A 23,160-nucleotide genomic window follows, 5' to 3' on the forward strand; every position below is an offset into this window, starting at 1 on the left:
GAGTTATCTAATAAACAGTGGGTCATGTGAACATGTTAACTGCCTGAGTCTGCAAGAGTGCTAGGAACCTTGAAAGGGGCCTAGGGACAAGAAACACAAACCTGTCTGAGAAGGAATTGTTTCCCTGTTTCCTGGTTGTACTTCTAGACGAAGGCAGCCACCTCCTGATGATGATACCTGACTCCGATCGTGTCTGCTCCAATGCTTCCTAGGTCAGTCACACTGCTTCTTAAGGACGACTTTCATGTCACTCTCATGTGCCAAAACCCTCATGGCTCCCTAGTGTGTCACAAGTATTGTCCAAACATTTCTGCCTGATGGGTACGGCCCCTGAACAGGTGGGTATGGTTGACACTACCTCCCACTGCTCCTCTCCTGTGTCCTCTGCTATCAAAAGCTAATTTCAGCCCATCCTCTGTAGACTTCTCTGAAACACTCCTTTTAAAACTCCTGCCCACCAAGTTCCACTCTTTCATAGAGGCTTCCCCAGCTGCAGTCACTGGGCCAGCCAAGGTTCCTGCCACACCTGGAGTTCCCCTACGACGGAAACCTTTGTGTCCCCAATCCTGGTGACATATATTTCAAGGGGTTCCTTCTGCATACGTGACAATGTTCTATATGCTTTGGTCAAAGCTAATTGGGTTAGTGTGAGCTCCTAATCTAGGCCAGACAGTCAACAGACTGGCCAGATGCCGATGACTTTGAAAGGTGCAAAAACTGCTTAAATAAGGATGAGGAGGTGTAGGTAGACCAGTGAGGCCCTCTCTCTTGGCAATCTTAACAGGAAGAGGAGAGAGAGGGGGGAGAAGACGAGAAGGGGGGAGAGAGGAAGAGGAACTGACAGAGAGAGAGAGAGAGAGAGAGAGAGAGAGAGAGAGAGAACTTAACATCAGTGACTGGTCAAGTTATATGTTAACAGTAGAGCCTTAGACAAGAATCAGAATTCCTACTGCTTCCAGGCCACAAGTCTGCCTGTTACTGGAGCAGCTTGGGTCCAGTACAACTTCACAAGTCCAGTTCCTATGGAGCAGCTGTCACTGAATTTGTTTTCTCTAAGAACCCTGTCTTTGTACCTTTCCCTGGAACCATGTGCAGTCTGAAGGAGTCCTGAGATTGCTGTCGCCCATGTATGTCCATAGGGGTTAGGAAATGAGTATTAATTCCACAAAAGAACCTAATGCACAGAGTGACCTTCATCAGTCCCTGTTTCCTGAACATGTACAGTATTTCTAGCCTGAACCATACAATTTGGCACTTACACATGTCTTCTCAAGGTCACTAATTTTGCATATGGTTTAATTTTGCTTCCCAACAGATCACACACTTCCTCAGGGCAGGGTCATGGCTCATGTTTCTTTTTTTATCTCTCATGCCCTGTATGACCTTGACTAAGTTATTTAACCTCTCCAAGTATCAGTATTCTCATTTTCAAAACTGGCATAACAATAGTACCTACTTTAAAGATTGTAAAGAATACAGAAGAACATATCTATAAAGTGCTGGGCATAGTTCCTGGCACATGAGTGTTCAGTAAGTGCTGGTGGAGGCAGTGATGGCAATGGTGGTAAGGCTGCTGATGGTGGCACTGGTGCTGATGGTAGTGATGCTGTTGGTGGTGGTGGTGCTGATGATAGTGATGTTGTTAATAATGGTAGTGGTGATGGTGATGGTGGTGGCGATTGTGGCACTGGTGCTGATGGTGGTAGTGGTGGTGGTGATAGTGGTGGTGGTGATAGTGGTGGAGGTGGTGGTGGTGATTGTTGCAAGGATGATAGTGATTGTGATGGTGGTGATTGTGATGGTGGTGGTGGTTGTGATTGTTGGTGATGATGGTGGTGGTGCTGATGGTAGTAATGTTGGTAGTGATGGTGGTGGTGATGGTGGTGATGGTGATTGTGGTGCTGGTGCTGATGGTAGTGATGATGGTGGTAATGATGGTGCTGGTGTTAATGGTGGTGGTGGTGGTGGTGGTGATGGCAGTGGTGATGGTGATTGTGATGGTGGTGCTGGTAGTAGTGATGTTGGTGGTGCTGATGGCAGTACATAATGCACATCATACAGTTTTGAATATGTGGTAGATAATTTAGGAATATCCACTGATATGTGACTATATGAGTTATAAAAGAGAATAAGAGATAGAAACGAACAGAAGTGAAAACCAACATTTGTGAAGCACCTGCTCAGATATCAAGCACAGTGAAAAAACATATTATCTCAACTTATACCTCACAACAACTCATTGGCAGGAACTCTAACTTAAAAGATGAGAAAAATTAGGATCATATAAATTAAATGACTTGCCCAATTTTACAAAACTAATTAATGGCACGGCCTGGGTTCAAGACCGTGTGACAGCAGTAGCGGGAACATTTTCCGTTGCACAGTGCTATGGCGCAGACACGCCTGTGAGAAACTGACAGACGGCCTCCAGGGAAGCCCACAGTGTTTTTCCAAGGCAGTAATGGCTTCAAAGTACAGACTTAATTTCTTCAAAAAGGCCACATTTATGCACACTAAACATACCATTTGCACCCTAGTTTTTCCCATTGAACTCCATTTTCCATATACATGATTGAGTCTTAAGTAAACAGGAGAAATAAAGTTGAATTACTCCATTTCAACTCTGACCTAAAAAGGAGGAGGAAAAAGAAAAGTGAGGCATCAAGAAGTGGAGCTACCGCAGGTGGCAATTGGCCATTACGATCCACTTCAAGTAACGCTCCTTTTAGAAATGTCCTCAGAGACTGGCTAATTCTACCCCTCGGAATTAAAATTTAAAAGGTCTGCTGTCAGGGCCTGTCTTACTGAGCTTTGCATTCTGACTGTAGTTCGGGTAACTCTCGAAGCTGCTTTCTGAGCAGTGAGTTGAGGGAGGAGGGGGAGTGATGACATTTATTAAGTGCCCACTACCTCCAGAAAATTAGCCTTCATTCACTCATTTAAAGACCTCAGTGGTCCTCTGAGGTTCCACGATTTGTCAGGATGAGGCAGTGAGGCCCAGACAGTGCTAGCAGTGATGCCTCAGTGTGTCACCGCTGACACTGTACTTCATCCCAGCACGCTCTGCAACAGTGCAACCCTCTGTGACCGCCGCCTGCCTCTCCTGCCCCCTGGTTAGATGCGCTGGCTCCCCGAGAGCAAAAGCTTGTGGTCAGGCTGGCTGGGATTCAAACCCAGCTGTGCCACCTCCTGCTGGGTGACTTCCCCATACTTACCTAACATCTCTGAGCCTCAGTTGCCTCAGTCCACGGAACTGAATGATGATGAGTACTGAATAGGAGAAAGTAAGTCTTGTAGCACACAACCTCGCACAGCCAGTCCTCGCACGGCAGTTAGTGCCCATAACTATACTACCAGATTTGCTCTGTTTTAGGGGCTCTGTTCTCGATTTCTCTTCCTCGAACTCTTGGTGCTGATTCCTGACTAAAAGCTAGAAGCTAGTAAAACCGTTGTAGAAATTGCAAAGCCCGTTCTATCATCCAGCAACCACTAAGGCCCCATGAGAGCCAGCAGGGTGATGGTGAGTTAGTAGAGCTGATACAGCAGCAAAAGGGCTAATGTAGTGTTGGGCTTTGTTCCCAATGGTTCCATCAGCAACAATGGAGGTGAGAGTCCCACTTTAATAGCCTCTCTTGAACTGCCACCCCCCCTGGAAACTTACATTAAATTCCGGGCACTTCAATACCATAAAGATGTAGAAAAGCTGAAGGGACTTCAGAGAAGAGTAATAAAAATGATGGGGAGGTTGGGAGAATTGATTTACTAGGGAAGATTAAAATAACTAACTATGCACAGCACGTCTGGGTGGTGACTGGTGAGGGGCAAAGGGGAAAACATAGCAGCCTATAAATAATGGAAACACGTAAACACCCGCGGGAAGAGCTGTTTAGCTGGTACAAGGAGGCACAGCCCCGTAATGAGGGTGAGATGAAGAAAAGGACAATTTATGAAGGATGTTGGAAAAGTTGTGTTGGGAGTTTTTTCAGACAGAGAGAGAGAGAGAGAGAGAGAGAGAGAGAGAGAGAGAGAGAGAGAGAGAGAGAGAGAAATAAAGGTACCGGGGAGTAATGTTTCAATTGAGCAGGAGGAAATCTTATTTTTCTAAATCATGTTGATTTCCAGTCCACCCTGAATGCCTACTGCCCTAACCTATATTTCACTTTATTGTCATCCCTCCCTCCCCAGCAGCCTGCACACTCAGAGAAAGTGCAAATGCATTTGTCATGCTCACTGTTGACCCAGTGAAGTGCCCACCTCGTTATCATTGTCCCATAAATACTGGCCGAAGGAAAGACTGAATCAATGACCAGTACGCAAAGAAATAAGATGAAGTGAAGTATTTGCTACCCAAAACAAAGGATAATGATGGTGATATTAAAGTACCAAAGACTTAGCAGGGTCATTGCCGTGGGCTGTACAATATAGAATTTTAGGGTTATAGCAGGGCCATTAAAAGTCTTGTATTTCAGTGATTCTTAACTTTATTTTTCCAGAGCAGTTCATGTGTGCAGCTATGTTTATGCACAATTTCCAGTACACTAATAGAATTCCATCCCTTTCTTTCCACCATAAGAAATGCTCATCAGAATGCAACAAAATGAGAGTGCCATCGTCACATGGATCACCGTGAAGCCACTCTAATCTATTAAAAACAGAAGGTAAAGAATTCACAGGCTGTGCTTGGTAGCCTTCCCTGAGCACCCTTATGTGTTGCACACCCACAGCCCGTCCCCTTGTTGCACACCAGCCTCCATGTGGGCAGGGGTGCCCAGCCCTGACACCAGCCACACATTCAGGCGCTCCAGTGCTCACACCTGGTTGTATACAACATTGTATACAATGTTGAGATAGAACAGACAGGACTGTCCTTCCAGCTCAGCACTGCTGTGAACCGGCTAGTTGGAGTGACGTGCCCCAGGCAACTCAACTCATCCCACAGCCAAAATGACAGGGAGTCCCACTGTGTATGTACTGAGCTTACCAGGTACCATTCTTAGCATGTTACATTATTTACCAATGAGGAAACTGACGCTTAAATAACTGTCTCAAGCACGTGGCAGAGCTAAGGCTAGGCCCACCAAGCCGGCTACAGAGCCCACCTGCCTGCCTGCCACAGCCCGGGTCCCTGTGCAGCAGCTTGCCGAGCAAAGCTACTGGTAAATACAGGGTTTTTTCTTTGTCAGTTTAGCCCATGCTCACAAGTTGTGATTATGAAAGCTGGAGCAAAGGCCAGACACCCTGGATGCATAAATGGGTTTCTGAAAAAGTCAGCTTCAAAGACTGAAGTCCACCCATGGAATCCCAATGCCTCATTAACACCCACAGTAAAACACTAAATACATTCCAGGGAGAAAGCAAGGAGATGGAGTCCTTTTGCCAAAGTCCTCCGTAAACGGAAGGGCGCCGGGCCCCAAGCACTTTGCAGGCGCTGGCTGCTCCCAGAGCCCGGGGCACAGAAACAACCCATTTCACTGCAGCGTGCTGTGCAGCTGGGCCAGCGAGGGAGAGTCTTGTGAGTAAAGACCCTGAAGCAGGCGACTGGGACAGAAGTGAGCCTCAGAGTGTGGCCAGCAGGGGAGCAGGGGAGCAGGGCACTGCGAGAAGGAACAGCATGAACAGAGGCAGAGTCAAGAAACAGCATCTGGGGAGCCGCTAGAGTTTCAGGGGCACTGAGCAGAGAATGAAGGAGCGAGGCCCAGGCAGACCAGGGTACAGCGACCTGGGAAGGTGCATGGGACTTCATCCTGCAGGCTGAGAGGGCCATGGAAGGGCCTCACGTGGAGAGGGCCGTACTGCGACACGTCACTAAGAGTGCACAACTCGGTACCCAGCAAGTTCAGAACATGAAGTCTAACATTTTAGGGGACAAACTCAGACCCCCTCTGATCTTAGAGCCACCAAACCCGGCCTGCACTGGTCTGAGCCATAGGTGGGCTTCACTGACCAGCTTACTAGGGTCAAGTATTTTGAGCAGCGACATTAACGTGTTGGATGGTGAAGTGCTACCCAGATCCTGCAGGGATCATGTGTGGCATGTACACCATGTCACGTTCCTCATCTGGAACATTCCAGGGCAGGGGCCAGGGTGGAGATGGGAACCCAGACCAGCTGTGACATTGTGTCCAAACAATGAGGAAGAGGCTGAACTGGGGCACGCTGGGAGGGAGAGAGAAGGGAACGATTAGGAAAGTGACTGGAAGATAAATCCACAGGATTTGGTGACTGTGACGTACACGCTTGGGGCAGGGACATAGACTCCCGAGCTTCCTGCTGGGCACCCTCTTGGGTGATGGTGTCACCTCTGACATGGTACTAGCAGAAAGCAGAGCAGGATCAGGGAGTAAAGCAGTAGTTCCATTTGAACATACTGAGTTTGAAATTCCAAGGACACATCCAGAAAGAGCCGTCCAACAGGGAGTTGGACACACAAGTCGTAAGCGCAGGGGCGACATCTGGCAATGCACAGGGCAGATCAAAATTTCATAGACTGAACCCGAGAAGAGGCAGTTCAGAATGCTTCCCACTGAGCCAGGAGAGAGGAGCAGGGACGTCCGGCCTTGTGCTTCAGACAGTCCCTAAAGAAGGTTGTCGTGCAGTTGAGGTGGATTCAATTCAAGCACATAAGATAGCAATAAAGTAGAAGCATGTTGTCTGCTCTTTTTTATTGAGTTAAGAGGTGGGAGGATGTGGCTTTGTACGTCTTCTGAACTTGGTACAAGAACAAGTTACAGAATCTTGTAAGCTGACTTTTTATTAAATATCGGCAGATATAACAACATGACAATCATGTAGCCTCCCACCAGCACATTTTTGTTCATGCTTGCATACACAGTTTTAGTCTTTTCTAGATAATCTCCAGAATGGTTTCAAAAGTCCTCTATAAAATGCAGGTGTGGTCTCCAGCAATAAGCTACCAAATTCTAAACCGGGAGAATGTGTAACAATGCACTTGGGAAAGAGCCACTAGCGAGGGGGCTTTATTCCCAAATGCAGTTCTCGGTGGGAAACTAAGCAACAGGATTACCAAAGATTGCAAAGACCAACAATTCTCTCAGAGAATGGAGATGACAGCATTGCTTATGGTCTATTTTCTTTTTTGTCTTTAGAATTTGTTACTTAAGTTAACAAAACTGTTGTGAAGGACCCAGCAGAAGGCTGCTAGAGATAAAGAACCTAGGGGCCCTTTCTTAGGAAATGAAGAGATCTCATCATACAGTGTCAGTAATGTCCTTGCTTATTTCTCTCTGAACAGCCCAAGTAGGTGGCGGGATGCTCTACTCCACAAGGAACTGGGGTTTCCTCTCCCTCACATCCCCACCATCCCACTAGCCCCCAGGACACTCACTGGCTTGTCTGCATGTTGTGTCTCAAGGTCATACGTGTTCCAACTCCCAGGAAGGAGAAAGATGGGGGAGTGCATGTGTGATGTTTGAGGTCCATTCTCAAATGCCATGAATCTTTTCTGCTTGTACTCCGTGTCTAGACATTTATCAGGTGGTCAACCCAGCTGCAAGGGAGCTTGGGAAATGCAGTCTCTAGCTGGGTCGTGATGGGAAGAAAGGAAAAAAGGACCTAAATTGAAAGCCTGTGGACCTCACCCAGTGAGCCCAAGGACAAGTTAAGCCCAGGCAGGTCCTGCCCCAGGATTCCTGGTCCACCCGTCTGGCCATAGCTCCTCTGCATGGAGAAGTATAAGTAGACTTAGAATACTGAACAGAGGGACTGGGTGTTTTATGGGGATACATAAGAGGAAATTAGATGTTTCGTCTTCTAAGTTAGACTATTTCTCATTCCCAATGAAAAATGAACCAAATCAAGTCACTTCCCTTCTCTAGCTTTTACTTGTTTCCAATTCAAACAAAAGAAGCTAGTGCTGGGCCATCGCTTCCATTCTCTGGGATGTGGTGAAGGTAAGTAAAATGCTGTCTGCCCCCTGCTTTGCATTCAAGGGACACAGAGCTTGCAAAGGACATTCTAGAATGCACATTGCACAGCTAAGGCAGAGTCAGGAGGAGCACACAGAAACCCATTATGATGGCAGGAAAATGCTAGGTGGGAGTTTCCAAAAAGTAGTCATTGTAGTGGACGGCACCCATTGTGACATAATGTGATGTGCAGGAGAAAAGCGAAGGCCAGGGTCAGGAAGCCTGGCACAAACTTAGCACGAACCAGCTAGTTTATCTGTAAAACGGATAATCAGTCCCTCATGTACTTTTAAGGACTCAGATGTAAGGTGTGTAAGGAGAGCTGAAACCTGATGAGTGCTTACTGGATAAAAACATGTGTGTAGGGCCCTATTCAATCCTGACAACCTTGCAGATGGAAGGGGAGAGGACCGAGCTAAGGCACAAAGAGGTACGTAGCTTTGTCCCAGGCTGCAGTTATAAGAAATGGTGGGGCTGGGATTCTAATCCAGGCAACCTGATTACAAAGTCCATACTTTTAAACACTGTTAAACAGCTTGGAGAAGAATGAGCATTTAAGAAATGTTGAAGAGTGACACTAATGTTAACTTCCACTACTCTTAAAATACTGATCAGTCTCATTTATCTTCCACCCCGTGAGAAAACGCAAATAAATAGTCTTCGTAAACTAGCATTACCCAACATGAACTAACATCAGTACAAATGATGACTATTTCAATGGGTCCAGCCTCCTTTTTATGTAGTTAAGCACCACAGTTCCCATGCAGTTGACATACGATGCTATACCCTGCAAGGCACAAAATGGCCTGATTCCTATGGAGACAGAGCATCGCTGAATTATTTACTGTCTTCCAAATGAAAAATTCACATTCTAGTTAAAGAAAACAAAAAGACGGCTTTGATTGGACTTCCTCTCCTTTATATAGAACTTGTTTTCAGACCATGAATCCATAATACTACGGTCTTATCCTTCTTGTCATATCTTAAATACAAAATCCTACAGTCCCAAGAATGGGCAATGCCGTCATTGGATTACATGTTGTATTAATTCTTTTCTCTAACCTCTCGTGAACTTCATAGCATAGTCTGAATTCTGGCATTTGCTGCAAATGCTCAGCCCTTTCTAAGAGCAGTAACTAATCAAATGGGCTTATAATTTGTTCATACATTTGTCACACAGCCCTTAATATAGCTCCCAGAGTGTGCTCAGGAACCACTGGGTGTGGTTCCCAATTTAGCCTCGTGACAAACTATCACGTGTTTGAGATAAAAACAGCTAAACAGGAATTCTGAAACTTAATTCCTGTTCTGAACTAAAAATACAGAACTAATCATCATGAAGCATGCCAAAAAAGGTATCCTATGTATTGCATATATGTCTCCATTTTGTTTTTTTGTTTTACTTCCACGTGTCCTCTATTGCATGTTGTAAGTCAAGCCATTCTTTCCTATGAAGTGTGCTGTCCCCACATGAAGGTTTAGCTTAGGATCAGGGTGGAGGACCCCGCCATCACCCACCAGTAAATGCCCTCCTGTCCCCAGAGTCACCTGCGTCTCTGGCCAAGGACTCCAGTCTACAGAGCTGAGCTTTAGAAAATGGTAGTCAAGAACAGATGTCCTAATATGTCCCCCTCCTCTGAATGCTCCACATCCCTGCTTTTCAGCAAACTGAAGTGTCTCTTCCTTGATGGAAAAGCAGAAGTCCAGGGACCTGACTTGCATTTGGGCTCCCTGACTGCCAGGATCACACCAGCATCCATTCTCTCATTGTATCTATACAACAGCTCTGGAAATCAATATTGTTTGTAATCATTTCATATAATAGCTTTTAAAGTTTTGATGTGGTATAATTGGCACACAATAAATTGCACAAAGTGTATAATTTGATAACTCTGACATATTTCTATACCCAGTAAATCAAGATCAGTAACATACCCACCCCCCAAAGTCCCTTCATGCCCCTTGGGAAGCCCCACTCTGCCCGTCCTACTCCTCTCCTGGCAACCACTGATCTACTGTCTATAACTTTTCATTAGATTTAATGTTTAAGAACTTTATTTAATTGGAAACATACAGCACGTACTCCTTTTTGTCTAGCTCCTTTCATTCAGCACAATTATTCTGAGATTCATCAATGCTGCAGTATGTCGCAATAATTCATTTGATTTCATTGCTGAGCAGTATCCACTGGATAGTTGTACCATGGTTTATTCATTCACCTGTAGCATGCTTTTGGGCTTTGCCCAATCTGGCTCTTATTTTAAAAGCTGCATATGTCTCTGTATGAACATATGCTTCTATTTTTACCGTGTACATGCACAGGATTGGAATGGCTGATCATATAGTAGACAATGTCTAACATTTTAAGAAACTGCCAAAATATTTTCCTGAGAGGTTGTACAATATTACCTTCCTACCAGCTGCATATGAGAGTTCCAGTTCCTCCAAATCTTCACCAACATTTGAATGGTCAATTTTTAAAATTTAGTCATTTTAACAGGTATCCCCTTGTGGTTTTATTTTGCATTTCCCTAATGAGCAATAATGTTGAGGATCTTTTTCAGGTACTTATTTGCCATTCATATATTTGTCGGTTTACTATTTTGCACATTTTCTTGAGCCTTGAGAGTTCTTTATACATTCTGGATATAAGTCCCTCAGCATGTAAGTCTGGACATAATTTGCAAATCTGCTCTGACAGCCTGTGGCTTTTCTTTTCATTCTCTTAATGGTACCTTTGATAGAGATTGTGTTCTTTCTGTGTTATGTCTGAGAAATCTTTACCCAAAGTCACAGATATCTTCTCCTATGTTGAATTCTAAAAGTTTTATAGTTTTTGGCATGATGTTTAGGTCTATAATTGATTTTGAGTTAATTTCTGTATACGGTACTAGTGCAGATTTAATTTTTTGAATATGGATATCCAATTGTTCCCTACCATTTGTTGAAAGGCTGTCCTTTCTCCACTGAATCCCCTTTGCACTTTTGTCAGTAATTAGTTCTCCATGCTGGTGAGGCTGAGGGGCAACAGGAACTCTCACTCACTGCAGGTGGGGATGCAGATGGGCAGCAACTGGGAAGACAGTTTGGCAGTTTCTTATAAAACTAAACATACTCTTGCTGTACGATACAGCATTCATGTTCCTTGGTATTTACCCAAAGGAGTTAAAAATGTACGTCTTGAGTGACGTATCCCGGAACATGGGAATGGAGAAAGCAAGCATGATGCAGAAAATGGAATACTCTAAATATCAAACTTTCTTTTACATAAACTTAAGGGTAACCGCTCAAAAAAAAAACCCAGAACTGAAATATATACTGTAATAAAAGAAGAAACAGAGGGAAACATCATAGAATATCACCACACAGAAATAACAGACAACAACAAAAAGGCAAAGAAACAATGGAGACACAGTCTTACCAGAATACTAAAGATAGAATGATAGGAAATCCTCACATATCAATAATCACCCTAAATGTAAATGGACTGAACTCACCAATAAAAAGGCACAGAGTAGCAGATTGGATCAAAAAACTAAACCCAACCATATGCTGTCTCCAAGAGACACATCTCAGCTACAAGGACAAGCACAGACTCAAAGTGAAAGGGTGGAAATTGACACTCCAAGCAAATGGTACCCAGAAAAAATCAGGTGTAGCCACACTGATATCAGATGAAACAGACTTCAGGGTGAAAAAGGTAACAAAAAGCAAAGATAGACATTTCATAATGGTAAAGGGAACTATACAACAAGAAGACATAACAGCCCAATCAGGGATCACCGAAATATACCAAGCAACTACTAACAGAACTAAAGGGAGAAATTGACCAAAGCACAATTAGACTAGGGGACCTAAATACATCATTGACCGCTATGGAGATAGATCATACAAACAGAAAATAAATAATGAAATAGCAGCCCTAAATGACACATTAGATGAAATGGACTTGGATGACATTTAGAGCACTTCATCCTAAAACATCAGACTATACATTTTTTTCTAGTGTACATGGAACATTCTCAAGGATAGACCATATATTGGGACATAAAACTAGCCTCAGCAAATTTAAGAAGATTGAAATCATACCAAGCATAATCTCTGATCACAAGGCTTTGAAGGTGGATATCAATTACAAAAAGAAAGCAGGAAAAACCACATACACTTGGAGATTAAACAACATACTCTTAAAGAATGACCGGGTCAAAGAAGAAATTAGAGGAGAGATCAAAAGATACATAGAAACAAATGACAATGAAAATACATCCTACCAAAATTTTTGGGATGCAGCGAAAGCAGTTTTAAGAGGGAAATTTATATTATTACAGGCCTATCTCAAGAAACAAGTAAAATCCCAAATAAATAACCTCATATTACACCTTAAAGAACTAGAAAAAGAAGAACAAATGAAACCCAAGGTCAGCAGAAGACAGGAAATAATAAAAATCAGAGCAGAACTAAATGAAATAGAGAACAAAAAGACAATAGAAAAAATTAATGTGACAAAGGGCTGGTTCTTTGAAAAGATTGACAAACCCTTGGCTAGGCTCACTAAGATAAAAAGAGAGAAGACACTAATAAAATCAGAAATAAAAAGGGGAAGTTATACGGATGCCACAGAAATACAAAGGATCATCCAAGAATACTATGAAGGACTATATACCACCAAATTCAATAACCTAGAAGAAATGGAAAAGTTCTTAGAAATACATAGCCTTCCTAGGCTGAACCATGAAGAACTGGAAAATCTAAACAGACCGATCACCAGTAATGAAATTGAATCAGTCATCCAAAACCTTCCCAAAAGCAAAAGTCCGGGACCAGATGGCTTCACTAGTAAATTCTACCAAACCTTCAAAGAAGATCTAATACCAATCCTGCTCAAACTCTTCCAAAAAACTGAAGAAGAGACAGTACTCCCTAACTCATTTTATGAGGCCAACATTACCCTGATACCAAAACCTGGTAAGGACAACACAAAAAAAACTACAGACCAATATGTCTGATGAATACAGATGCAAAAATACTAAATAAAATTCTAGCATATCGAATTCAACAATATATTAAAAAGATTATTCATCTCGACCAAGTGGGGTTCATCCCAGGGGCACAAGGATGGTTCAACATCCGCAAATCCATCAATGTGATACATCACATAAACAAAATAAAGGATAAAAATCATATGATTATATCAATTGATGCAGAAAAAGCATTTGACAAGATACAACATCCATTTATGATTAAAACACTTAATAAAATAGGTATAGAAGGAAAATACCTTAACATAATAAAATGTCTGATAATTTTGGCGTTTTTGTATCATTTTTCTTATACTTTAGGTATAAGACAAACCCTCAGCTAATCTCATAATTTAACGGTGAAAAACTGAAGCCCTTTGCTCTACGTTCAGGAACACGACAGGGCTGTCCCCTATCACCTCTGCTTTTCAACATAGTGTTGGAAGTCCTTGCCAGAGCAATCAGGCAAGACAAAGAAATAAAAGGCATTCCAATTGGGAATAACGAAGTTAAATTGTCACTCTTTGTAGATGACAAGATGCTATATATAGAAAACCCTAAAGACTCCACCAAAAAGCTATTAGAAACAATCAATGAATACAGTAAAGTTGCTGGCTACATAATCAACGTACAAAAGTCCATTTCATTCCTGTATACTAACAATGAAATCTCAGAAAAAGAAATTTAAAAAAAAAAACAATTCCTTTTGCAATTGCAGCAGAAAGAATAAAACACCTAGGAATAAACTTAACCAAGGATGTGAAAGACCTGTATGTTGAAAACTATCAGACATTTTTAAAAGAAATTGAAGAAGACACAAAGAAATGGAAAGACATTCTGTGCTCATGGATTGGAAGACTCAACATAGTTAAAATGGCCATATTACCCAAAGCAATATACAGATTAATGCAATCCCCATCAAAATCCCAATGGCATTTTTTAAAGAAATAGAACAAAAAATCATCAGATTTGTATGGAACCACAAAAGACCCCGAATAGCCAAAGCAATCTTAAGAAAAAAGAACAATGTTGGAGGTATCACACTCCCTGACTTTAGCTTGTACTACAGGGCAACAAAAATCAAAACAGCATAGTATTGGCAGAAAAACAGACATGTATACCAATGGAATAGAACTGAGAACCCGGAAATAAAAACAAATAAATATGGACAGATAATTTTTCACAAAGAAGCAAAAAATGTACAACGGAGCAAAGACAGCCTCTTCAATAAATGGTGCTGGCAGAATGGATAGCCACGTGCAAAAGAATGAAACTGGACTGCTATCTGTCACTATGTACCAAAATTAATTCAAAATGGATCAAAGACTTAAGCATAAGATGTGAAACAATAAACTGCATAGAAGAAAACATAGGTACTAAACTTATGGACCTTGTGTTTAAAGAGCATTTCATGAACTTGACTCCAAACGCTAGGGAAGTAAAAGCTAAAATAAATGAATGGGACTATATCAAACCTAAAAGCTTCTGCACAGAAAAGAAACCATCAACAAAATAAAGAGGCAACCAACTTAATGGGAAAAGATTTATGCAAATAGTGCCTCCGATACAGGGCTAATATCCAAAACATACAAGGAACTCATGCAACTCAACAACAAAAAAACAAACAACCCAATTGAAAAATGGGGCAGAGGACCTGAAGAGACATTTCTCCAAAGAGGACATACAAATGGCAAATAGACATATGAAAAAATGCTCAACGTCACTAATCATCAGAGAAATGCAAATAAAAACCACCAGGAGATATCACCTCACCCCGGTTAGAATGGCTATCATCAACAAGACAAATAGTAACAAGTGTTGGAGAGGCTGTGGGGAAAAAGGAACCCTCATACACTGTTGGTGGGAATGCAGACTGGTGCAGCCGTTATGGAAGGCAGTGTGGAGGTTCCTCAAAAAATTACGAATAGAATTACCATATGACCCAGCAATCCCTTTCCTGGGTATCTACCAAAAAAATCTGAAAACATTTATACATGAAAACAAGTGTGCTCCAGTGTTTATTGCAGCTTTACTTACAATGGCCAAGACATGGAAACAACCAAAATGTCCTTCTATAGATGAATGGATAAAGAAGTTGTGGTATATATACACAATGGAATACTATTCGGCGGTAAGAAAAGATGATATAGGACCATTTGTAACAACATGGATGGATCTTCAGAGTATAATGCTAAGCGAAATAAGTCAGACAGAAAAAGCAAAGAACCATATGATTTCACTGATATGTGGTATATGAACCAAGAACAAGAGAACAAGACAAACAAATGAGAAACAAAAACTCATAGACACAGACAATAGTTTAGTGGTTACCAGAGGGTAAAGGGGGTGGGGGGTGGGAGATGAGGGTAAGGGGGATCAAATATATGGTGATGGAAGGAGAACTGACTCTGGGTGGTGAACACACAATGGGATTTATAGATGATGTAATACAGAATTGTACACATGAAATCTATGTAACTTTACTAACAATTGTCACCCCAGTAAACTTTAATTTAAAAAAAAAAGTATGTCCTCACAAAAACCTGCACATGGATATTTATAGCTTTATTCATAATTGCCAAAACTTGGAATCAACCAACATGTCCTTCAGGAGATGATGGATAAACTGTTTGCCATCTAGACAAAGGAGTATTATCCAGCACTAAAAAGAAATGAGCTATCTGCCATGTTATTTTTATTTCAATATCTGATTACCCACTAAGATTATGTAAAAATACCATTGATTTTTAAATAGCCGTGCATATGGATTTTACATAATTGCATAGATACTGTACTATACTTTAAATAGTGTCTTTTTGTTTACATTGATTCTGACAAGAAATCCACTGTCATCCTTAACTGGCTGCTTTTAAGATTTTCTCTTATCACTGGTTGTCAGCAATATGCTTAGGATGTGCCTTGGTGTAGTTTTGTTCATTTTGTTTTGGCGTTTTTGTATCATTTTTCTTATGCTTTAGGTTCATTGAGCATCTTGAATCTGTGGTTTTATAGTTTTTATCAAATTTCAAAATTTTGTGGCCACTATTTATTTAAATACTTTTTGTCTTCTCTCTCTCCTCTCTTTGGGGGACTCCAATCACATTTATGTTAAGTTTCTTGAAGTTTTCCCACAGCTCAATGATGCTATGTTCAATTTTTTTAATTCCCTTTTCTCTCTGTCATCCATTTTAGATAGTTTCTATTGCTAAAATTTTGAGTGTATGCGTCTTTCTTTTGCAGTATCTACACTGCCAGTAATCCCATCCAATGAATTTTTAATCTCACACATTGTACTTTTCACGTCTAGAAGTTAAACTTGAATATTTTCTTGTGTCTTCAATGTCTCAAACTTTTTTAAAATGTAGAATATAGTTATAATAACTGTTTCAATGTATTTTTTTGTTCATTCTAACATGTTTGTCAGTTCTGGGCCAGATTAAATTGAATGATTTGTTTTTTTCTTCTCATGGGCTGTATTTTCCTGTTCTTTACATGTCTGGTGATTTTTGACTGGATGTCAAACATTGTGTGTTTTATATTTCTGGGTGCTAGATATTATTTATTCCCATAAATATTATTGAGCTTTGTTCTAAGATAAAGTTATGTTTACTTGAAAATACTTGATCCCTTTTTGGTGTTTCTTTTGAAATGTCAGGTAGGACTGGAACAGTGTTTAGTCTAAGGCTAATTATTCTCCACAACTGAGGCAAGACCCTTCCACCCAATGAATGCTCTGTGAATTTGGAGGTTTTCTAGCTTGGCTGTTAGGAATAGGCACTATTTCTGGCCCTTTGTGAGCCCCAAGTACTGCTACCTCTCATCCTTTAGGGCGTTTCTTTCCCTATCTTCAAGTAGTTCCCTTATCCTCATGTACTAATCAGTGCACAGCCCCTTTCTAGAGAGCAGTAACTAATCAAATATATTCATAAATTAAATATATATATATATATATATATATTCATAAATTGTTCATACATTTGTCACATGCTCCTTAATATAGTTCCTTGAGTGTGCTTAGAACCACTGGGTGTGGTTCCCAAATAAGATAGCCTCATGACAAGCCATCACATGTTGCTGAGATAAAAACAGTCACACAGGAATTTTCAAACTTAACTACTGTTCTGAACTAAAAATACAAACTAATCATTATAAAATATGCCCAAAAGGTATGCTAAATTACATCATATTGATTTCATGCATGTTTTGTGTTTCAGAGACATTCTTCAATTCAAAGTTAAAGCAAGACGGAGTTCCTCTGGGAACAATTTTAAGCATTCAGTTGAATGAGAACCAAGTGACAACACTCCATTATTTAAAATACTGGCTTTAAAGATATGGTACTCTGCTTTAAACCCATAGTAGTCCTCGTCTTCTGAAAGAAGTGATATTTTATACAAAAAAGAAGAAAAATTTATGACAATTAGTTCATGACGTTTTCACAAGGGGTAGGCATAAGTCAAGTGGGTCAAAATATATTTATACTATATATAAAGACAATTTTAAACAGTTCTGTTCCTGCTTTTATAATCCCTGAAATATGGTATATATCAATAATTGCTTGCTGAATAAATTAATGAGTTTCAATGAAAAGTTCTCTTCACTTGAATTTTGGTCTAAAGACCAATTTTAAAAGGTTTCTTTTTTTTAAAGTACCAAATGCGACCCATGACTATAAAAAAAATAACTTTTATTTATCCAAACTACAATATTTATTATTTTTATTTTATTTTTCCTATAATCTATTCTGCTATTTGTGGGGGGTGGGGGGAACTACATATGCCCAAGTGTCTACAGCAACCAGCAGATTAGGATACAGAACAACTTACTTGGATATTTCAAGATACTGGTGCATTTGGGGATACATTTAGGACCACGTGGAACACAAAATGGGGCCATGGCTCATAGATATGGGCTAGATGTAACTGGACTATATTTTCAGTCAGGTTAATCCATGTACTTCAACAAGAAGCATTGCTAATACAACTCCTCCACTTAATAATCTGTATTTAAAAGAAATAAGCATTTAGCATCTGGAAACAAAAGAAAACTTTGAGACGAGGGTAGTAGAACTTAGCCTTCCTGCATAGGAAACATGCCAGAAGAAAGAAAGAGGAAGCACATATAAAGGCGCATTAGAATCACCACAAAAGTTAAAATTGCTTCTTTAAAGCAGATTATCAGAAGAAATGGCCTGATTTCTAATTGTGCACCCACTTACCAAGAGACATTCATGACTTGAGTGTATCTCTAAGTGGCACTTCAGACTCTGGGTGAATAGAAACGTCATGAAACTGTTCTGCCCTTAGGTTCTATGCAACCAGGGACAGTCATGATGTATCTTCTGAAGGATGGAGAGCATCTTTTCTTGCCATGATGCCCTGCTTTGAATCCTGCCCTAATTCAATTAGCCTTTATTTCCTAAACCAAGCTTAAGATCATAAAACTCTTCTGGGGAAACTCTAAAGACTATCCATCGCATTCTGTCTATCCATCACATGTGCCAAACTTTTCTACTCTTTAATTGTGAGATCAGGGCAGGGAGACCCATGAGTGTGGAAAGTCACGGTACCCCTATAACTGGAAGAGGAAATCAAAGTAAGCCACAAGGAAGCCAGGAACTGACTAATGGCAAATTTGTAATCCTAGTAAAGAAAAACAAAATGAAAAGTTTTACCCTCTAACCAACATGCATAATTTCATCTCTCTGGTATTAAAGTCATGGTTATGCACCCATTTATATTTCAATGACATGGATTCTATGGGGGATGAGGTATTTTCCAAAGCTTCATTAGTTTGTTTGGCATCACTGAGTTCTGGTACCCTTAAAAGACATCACAAATCTATAATTGACACATTTTCGGAATTCCATTTCCTCTTCTTTTGGATTTTCCCAAGAAGGGGAGAATGGAGCAGCCTCCATTCTGTTTATTCATTTCCTACCAAGAAGGAGCTCATCTATTAAATCTGTATCCTCAAATTTGAGAACCCCTTTAAAAATGCTGTCCTATTAAAACAATAGGATTTGAATGGGCTGCATCCAACTGAGTTTTCATGTACCTGTATATGCATGTAAGTTGAGTTGAAGACAGGTGAAGTTCATGGAAAATTGCTAACAGTGTCCTAATTGCCTTATGATGTGGGCACCCAAGTCCCACAGCATTTTAAACAGGTACTGTGTATTTATAAAATCATTCACTAGAATCTAGCCTGGTGCTGAAGTACCAAGATCAGAATGTTGTCTGTTTTTTTCTCTACTACCGTGTTTCCCCAAAAATAAAACCAGGTCTTACATTAATTTTTGCTCCAAAAGACACATTAGGACTTATGTTCAGGGGATGTCATCCTGAAAAATCATGCTAGAGCTTATTTTCTGGTTAGGTCTTATTTTTGTGAAAACACGGTATATCCTCAGCCCTGCTGCAGGATATGTAGCAGTTGTTCAACACACATTTATAGAAAGAATGAAGTGGATATGTTAAAAATCATGTTGTGTTTTCACCTCTTTTATAGTCCTAGGTTCTAATTGCTATTATGTGTGGACTTTGCCTATGACATGAGGTAAATGTGAGGGGAAAAATTAAAGTGAGTAATATCAACAAAAGCAAAGAGAGTCAGCTTCATCTGGATAGAAACCAAGAGTAACAAACAGCATGCTGGGCCTGGCTATGGTGTAAGTCCAGGGCAACAGAGCTGGCCTAACTTGAAGATGGTTCTGACCATCTCATGAATCACTGCCCCTCCAAGGGGTAGGAAACCCTCCAGGACCAATGCTGGCCAATCAGGCTCAGTCACAGTCATCCAAAAAAATATCAGGAAAACATACAATGTGCCCAAATTCTCCAAGGACAAAGCACTCTCTTGACACATTTAGAAAGCCAGAGACTACAGCTCTCTTCTGAAACTTCTACTCACCCTTCACATGTCACTTAGCCATCACAACCTTGGGCCTCATAAGTCTGTATCAGGTGTAACTTATGTCCCACAGCCCCTGGCACCCGCCTAATCGCTGTCTTTATCACACTCTACTAGGATTCGTTTGTTTAAACCCTGTGGGTGCCATCAGGACTGTGCCTTTCTCTTTATTGCTGGTGCTAGTTCCACACAATAAAATGAAGGAAAGAGGAATGGAAAAATAGGAAGAAGAGGAGCAAGACGGCAGGAGGGAGAATTTGGTCAACTACAGAGTACAGGGATGTGCAGAGTACGGCTTCCTTCTGAACGAGCAGTTTTAACTCTATCTTCACAGACTAGGGAAAGCCCTCTTTATATTATTCAGAAAAAGAAACCCCACAAAGCTGTCACTTACCAACCCCATATATATGCATACACTAGAAGCCAGAGGCAACAGCCAGGTGGAGCTTACAGAATGTTTAGCAACATCCCACAAAATGGTTAGGAAAAAAGCCTGCGTGAGTGTCTTTAAAAATAAGTTTCTACAAATTGGGCCATGCACACTGTTAACACTTGTCCTTCCCCTGTGCAATGAGGGCAGAACCACTTGTTCAGTTCTGAACTTTTTATCCTAAGTCCTTAGTTCCCAGTAGCAAATGTTCCTGGCTAAGTCCACTACTAACAATGGGGATCATAACCAAAACCACAAACACTGTTAGAAGGATGTTCAGAAGGGGGCAGAGGGAAAAAAGTAAGAGCCTGTCACAAGCACAGCTTGCCAAGCACTACTGAAATGTGGTGGTTCATTCTACAAACCTAAGTCCCAGAATTTTAGGCTATGTAGTGAAGGAGATAGGCACAGTTAATCCTTAGAATTCCTCCCTGTTCCACTTTTAACAACAAAATGTAGTTTTTAAAATGTGTGATGTCGGGAGGTCCAAGATGGCGGCAGCATAGGCGACCCCTGACCTCGTCCCCTCCGGCGAGCAAGCTCAAATACACACGTATGCGGGTAGCGAGTTCGCCTGCCAAGACTACCAAGCCCTGGATGAATAGCTCTGGAGACTGAATAGAGAAGCTGGGAAGACAGGGAGCTCGGGAACTCTCCAGCCGGAGGGACCGGTGGCGCCATTGTTACATCCCCTCCACCTCGCTAGGGCTGTAGGAGCTCTACTGGGCTTTGGCCTTCCTGCAGGATCACCGCAGAGCAGTCACAGCCACAAGGCCTGGAGCCTTTCGGCTTCCAACAAAGGCAGCAGGAACATCAGCGCCACCACACACACCTGGCCTTCCTGCTGGAAGCTGCTCCAGCCTGCAGGTAGTACTCCGACCACCGGAAGTGCCTGCTCAGCTCCAGGGGCCAGAAATGCCTGCTCGTGAACAACGGGCCGGAAGTGCCTGTTCAGCCCAGGTGCAGGAAGTGCCTGTTGGGCTCCAGGCGCCGAAGTGTCTGCTTGCACGGTAAGCACTGCAAGTGTGGTTTCCACCCCAGGCGCAAGAAGTGTCAGCTTGTGCACCACGTGCCAGAAGTGCCTGTTTGCACACTAAGCACTAGAAGTGCCTGCTTGTGCTCTAAGCTTGGAAGGGCCTACTCATGTCTGTGGCCCCAGAAATGCTTGCTCCGCTCCAAGTGGCTTTCCCAACTTGCCTAGCACATAGAGCTTACTCAGAGGTCTCTTCTATATAGGCAACTTTCCATACAAAAAACCAGAAAGAGACGATATAGACATGGCTGGGGAGCCATGGGAGCTCTCTAGGGTTAAAGGGGATGGTGAGCACCACTATTTAAGTCCCCCTCCCCCTCCATAGGGTGGATGGGGACTCTGTCCAGGTGATCTGGCCTAACTGCAAGATCGCCACAGCCTGTTCCTGGTCACATCACCTGAGTCCCTTTCAGCCCAAACAAAGGGAACAGGCAGATCAACAGGGCCTTACAACATACACCTGGCCTCCCTACCTGGAGCTGCTCCCATTCCATGGAGAATCCCCAGACACCCTCTTGGCTCCTACCAGCCTGCCAAATCCTACTATACACACAGTCTACACAGGGTCCACTTCTACATAAGGCCACTTTCCCAAGACTGAAAGAGACAGTTATTTTGTCTAAATCATATAAACACACATAGAAAGTTAAACGGAATGAAAAGACAAAAGAATATCTTTCAAATGATAGAAAAAGAAAAATCCCCAGAAAGAAAAAAAAACCCTAAGGAAACAGAAATAAGTCATTTGATAAACAATTCAAAGAAATGGTCATAAGGATGCTCACCAAATTTGAGAGTGAAATAGAGGAACTTAGGAGAACTTCAGTAAAGAGTTGGAAAATGTGAGAAAAAAAATCAAGCAGACTTGAAGAATACAATACCTGAAATGAAAAACACCTTAGAAGGAATCAACAGCACATTAGGGAACACAGGAAATGAGTCAGCAACCTGGAAGACAGACAAGTAGAAATCAACCAATCAGAACATCAGAAAGAAACAATGATTTTAAAAAATGAGGACAGTTTAAGGGACCTCTGGGATAACATCAAGCACCCAAACATGCACATTATAGGGATCCCAGAAGGAGAAGAAAGAGTGAAAGGAACAGAAATGGTATTTAAAGAAATAATGGCTAAAAACGTAGTCCTAACTCGGGAAACAGACATCCAGGTCCAGGAAGTAGAGAGAGTTCCAAACAAAATGAACCCAAAGAGGCCCACATTGAGACATACTGTATTAAAATGGCAAAAGTTAAAGACAAAGAGACAATCTTGAAGGCAGCAAGAGGAAAACAACAAGTTATACACAAAGGAGACCCCATAGGCTATCAGCTGAGTTCTCAGCAGCAGCTTTACAGGCCAGAAGGGAGGGGCGGACATCTTTATAGTGCTGAAAGAAAGGAACCTACAACTGAGAATGATAACCAAAAGGTTATCATTCAGAATTGAAAGAAAGAGTTTGTGGGACAGCAAAAAGGACAGGAATTCATCACCATTAAAGCAGCTTTACAAGAAATATTAAAGGGTCTTTTTTATGTAGAAAAGGGAAGGCCATAACCAGAAATAAGAAAATAGGGTGGCCGGATGGGTCAGTTGGTTAGAGCGTGAGCTCTGAAGGTTAAAGGAAAAAAAGTATAAAACTCAACTCAAACCACAATAAGTAGCTAGGAGATACACCACGCAAAAAGATCTAAAATATGATGACAATAATATAAAGCATGGAGTCCTTATAGAATATATTTGAACTTAAACATCTATCAGCTTAAAATAGACTGCTAAGAATGATATACCTAAATATCACGATAATCACAAACCAAAAATCTATGAAAGATATACAAAAAGC

General features: G+C 41.5%; 1 protein-coding gene across 3 annotated transcripts in view; it reads right to left on the minus strand.

Annotated features, from left to right (window-relative positions):
- The window catches only part of FGF9 (fibroblast growth factor 9), a 107,557-nt gene that overhangs the window by 39,881 nt on the left and 44,516 nt on the right, over nt 1–23,160 (minus strand). For all 3 annotated transcript variants that reach the window (XM_074330149.2, XM_074330151.2, XM_074330150.2), the window contains exon 3: nt 22,200–22,266. In XM_074330149.2, the coding sequence (XP_074186250.1) occupies nt 22,200–22,266 (67 nt within the window). The remainder of the gene's footprint in view (nt 1–22,199; nt 22,267–23,160) is intronic.

This window comes from Rhinolophus sinicus, chromosome 16 (assembly GCF_057876585.1).
Source record: "Rhinolophus sinicus isolate RSI-liver-muscle chromosome 16, RSI-T2T, whole genome shotgun sequence".
Classification (NCBI taxonomy): domain Eukaryota; kingdom Metazoa; phylum Chordata; class Mammalia; order Chiroptera; family Rhinolophidae; genus Rhinolophus; species Rhinolophus sinicus.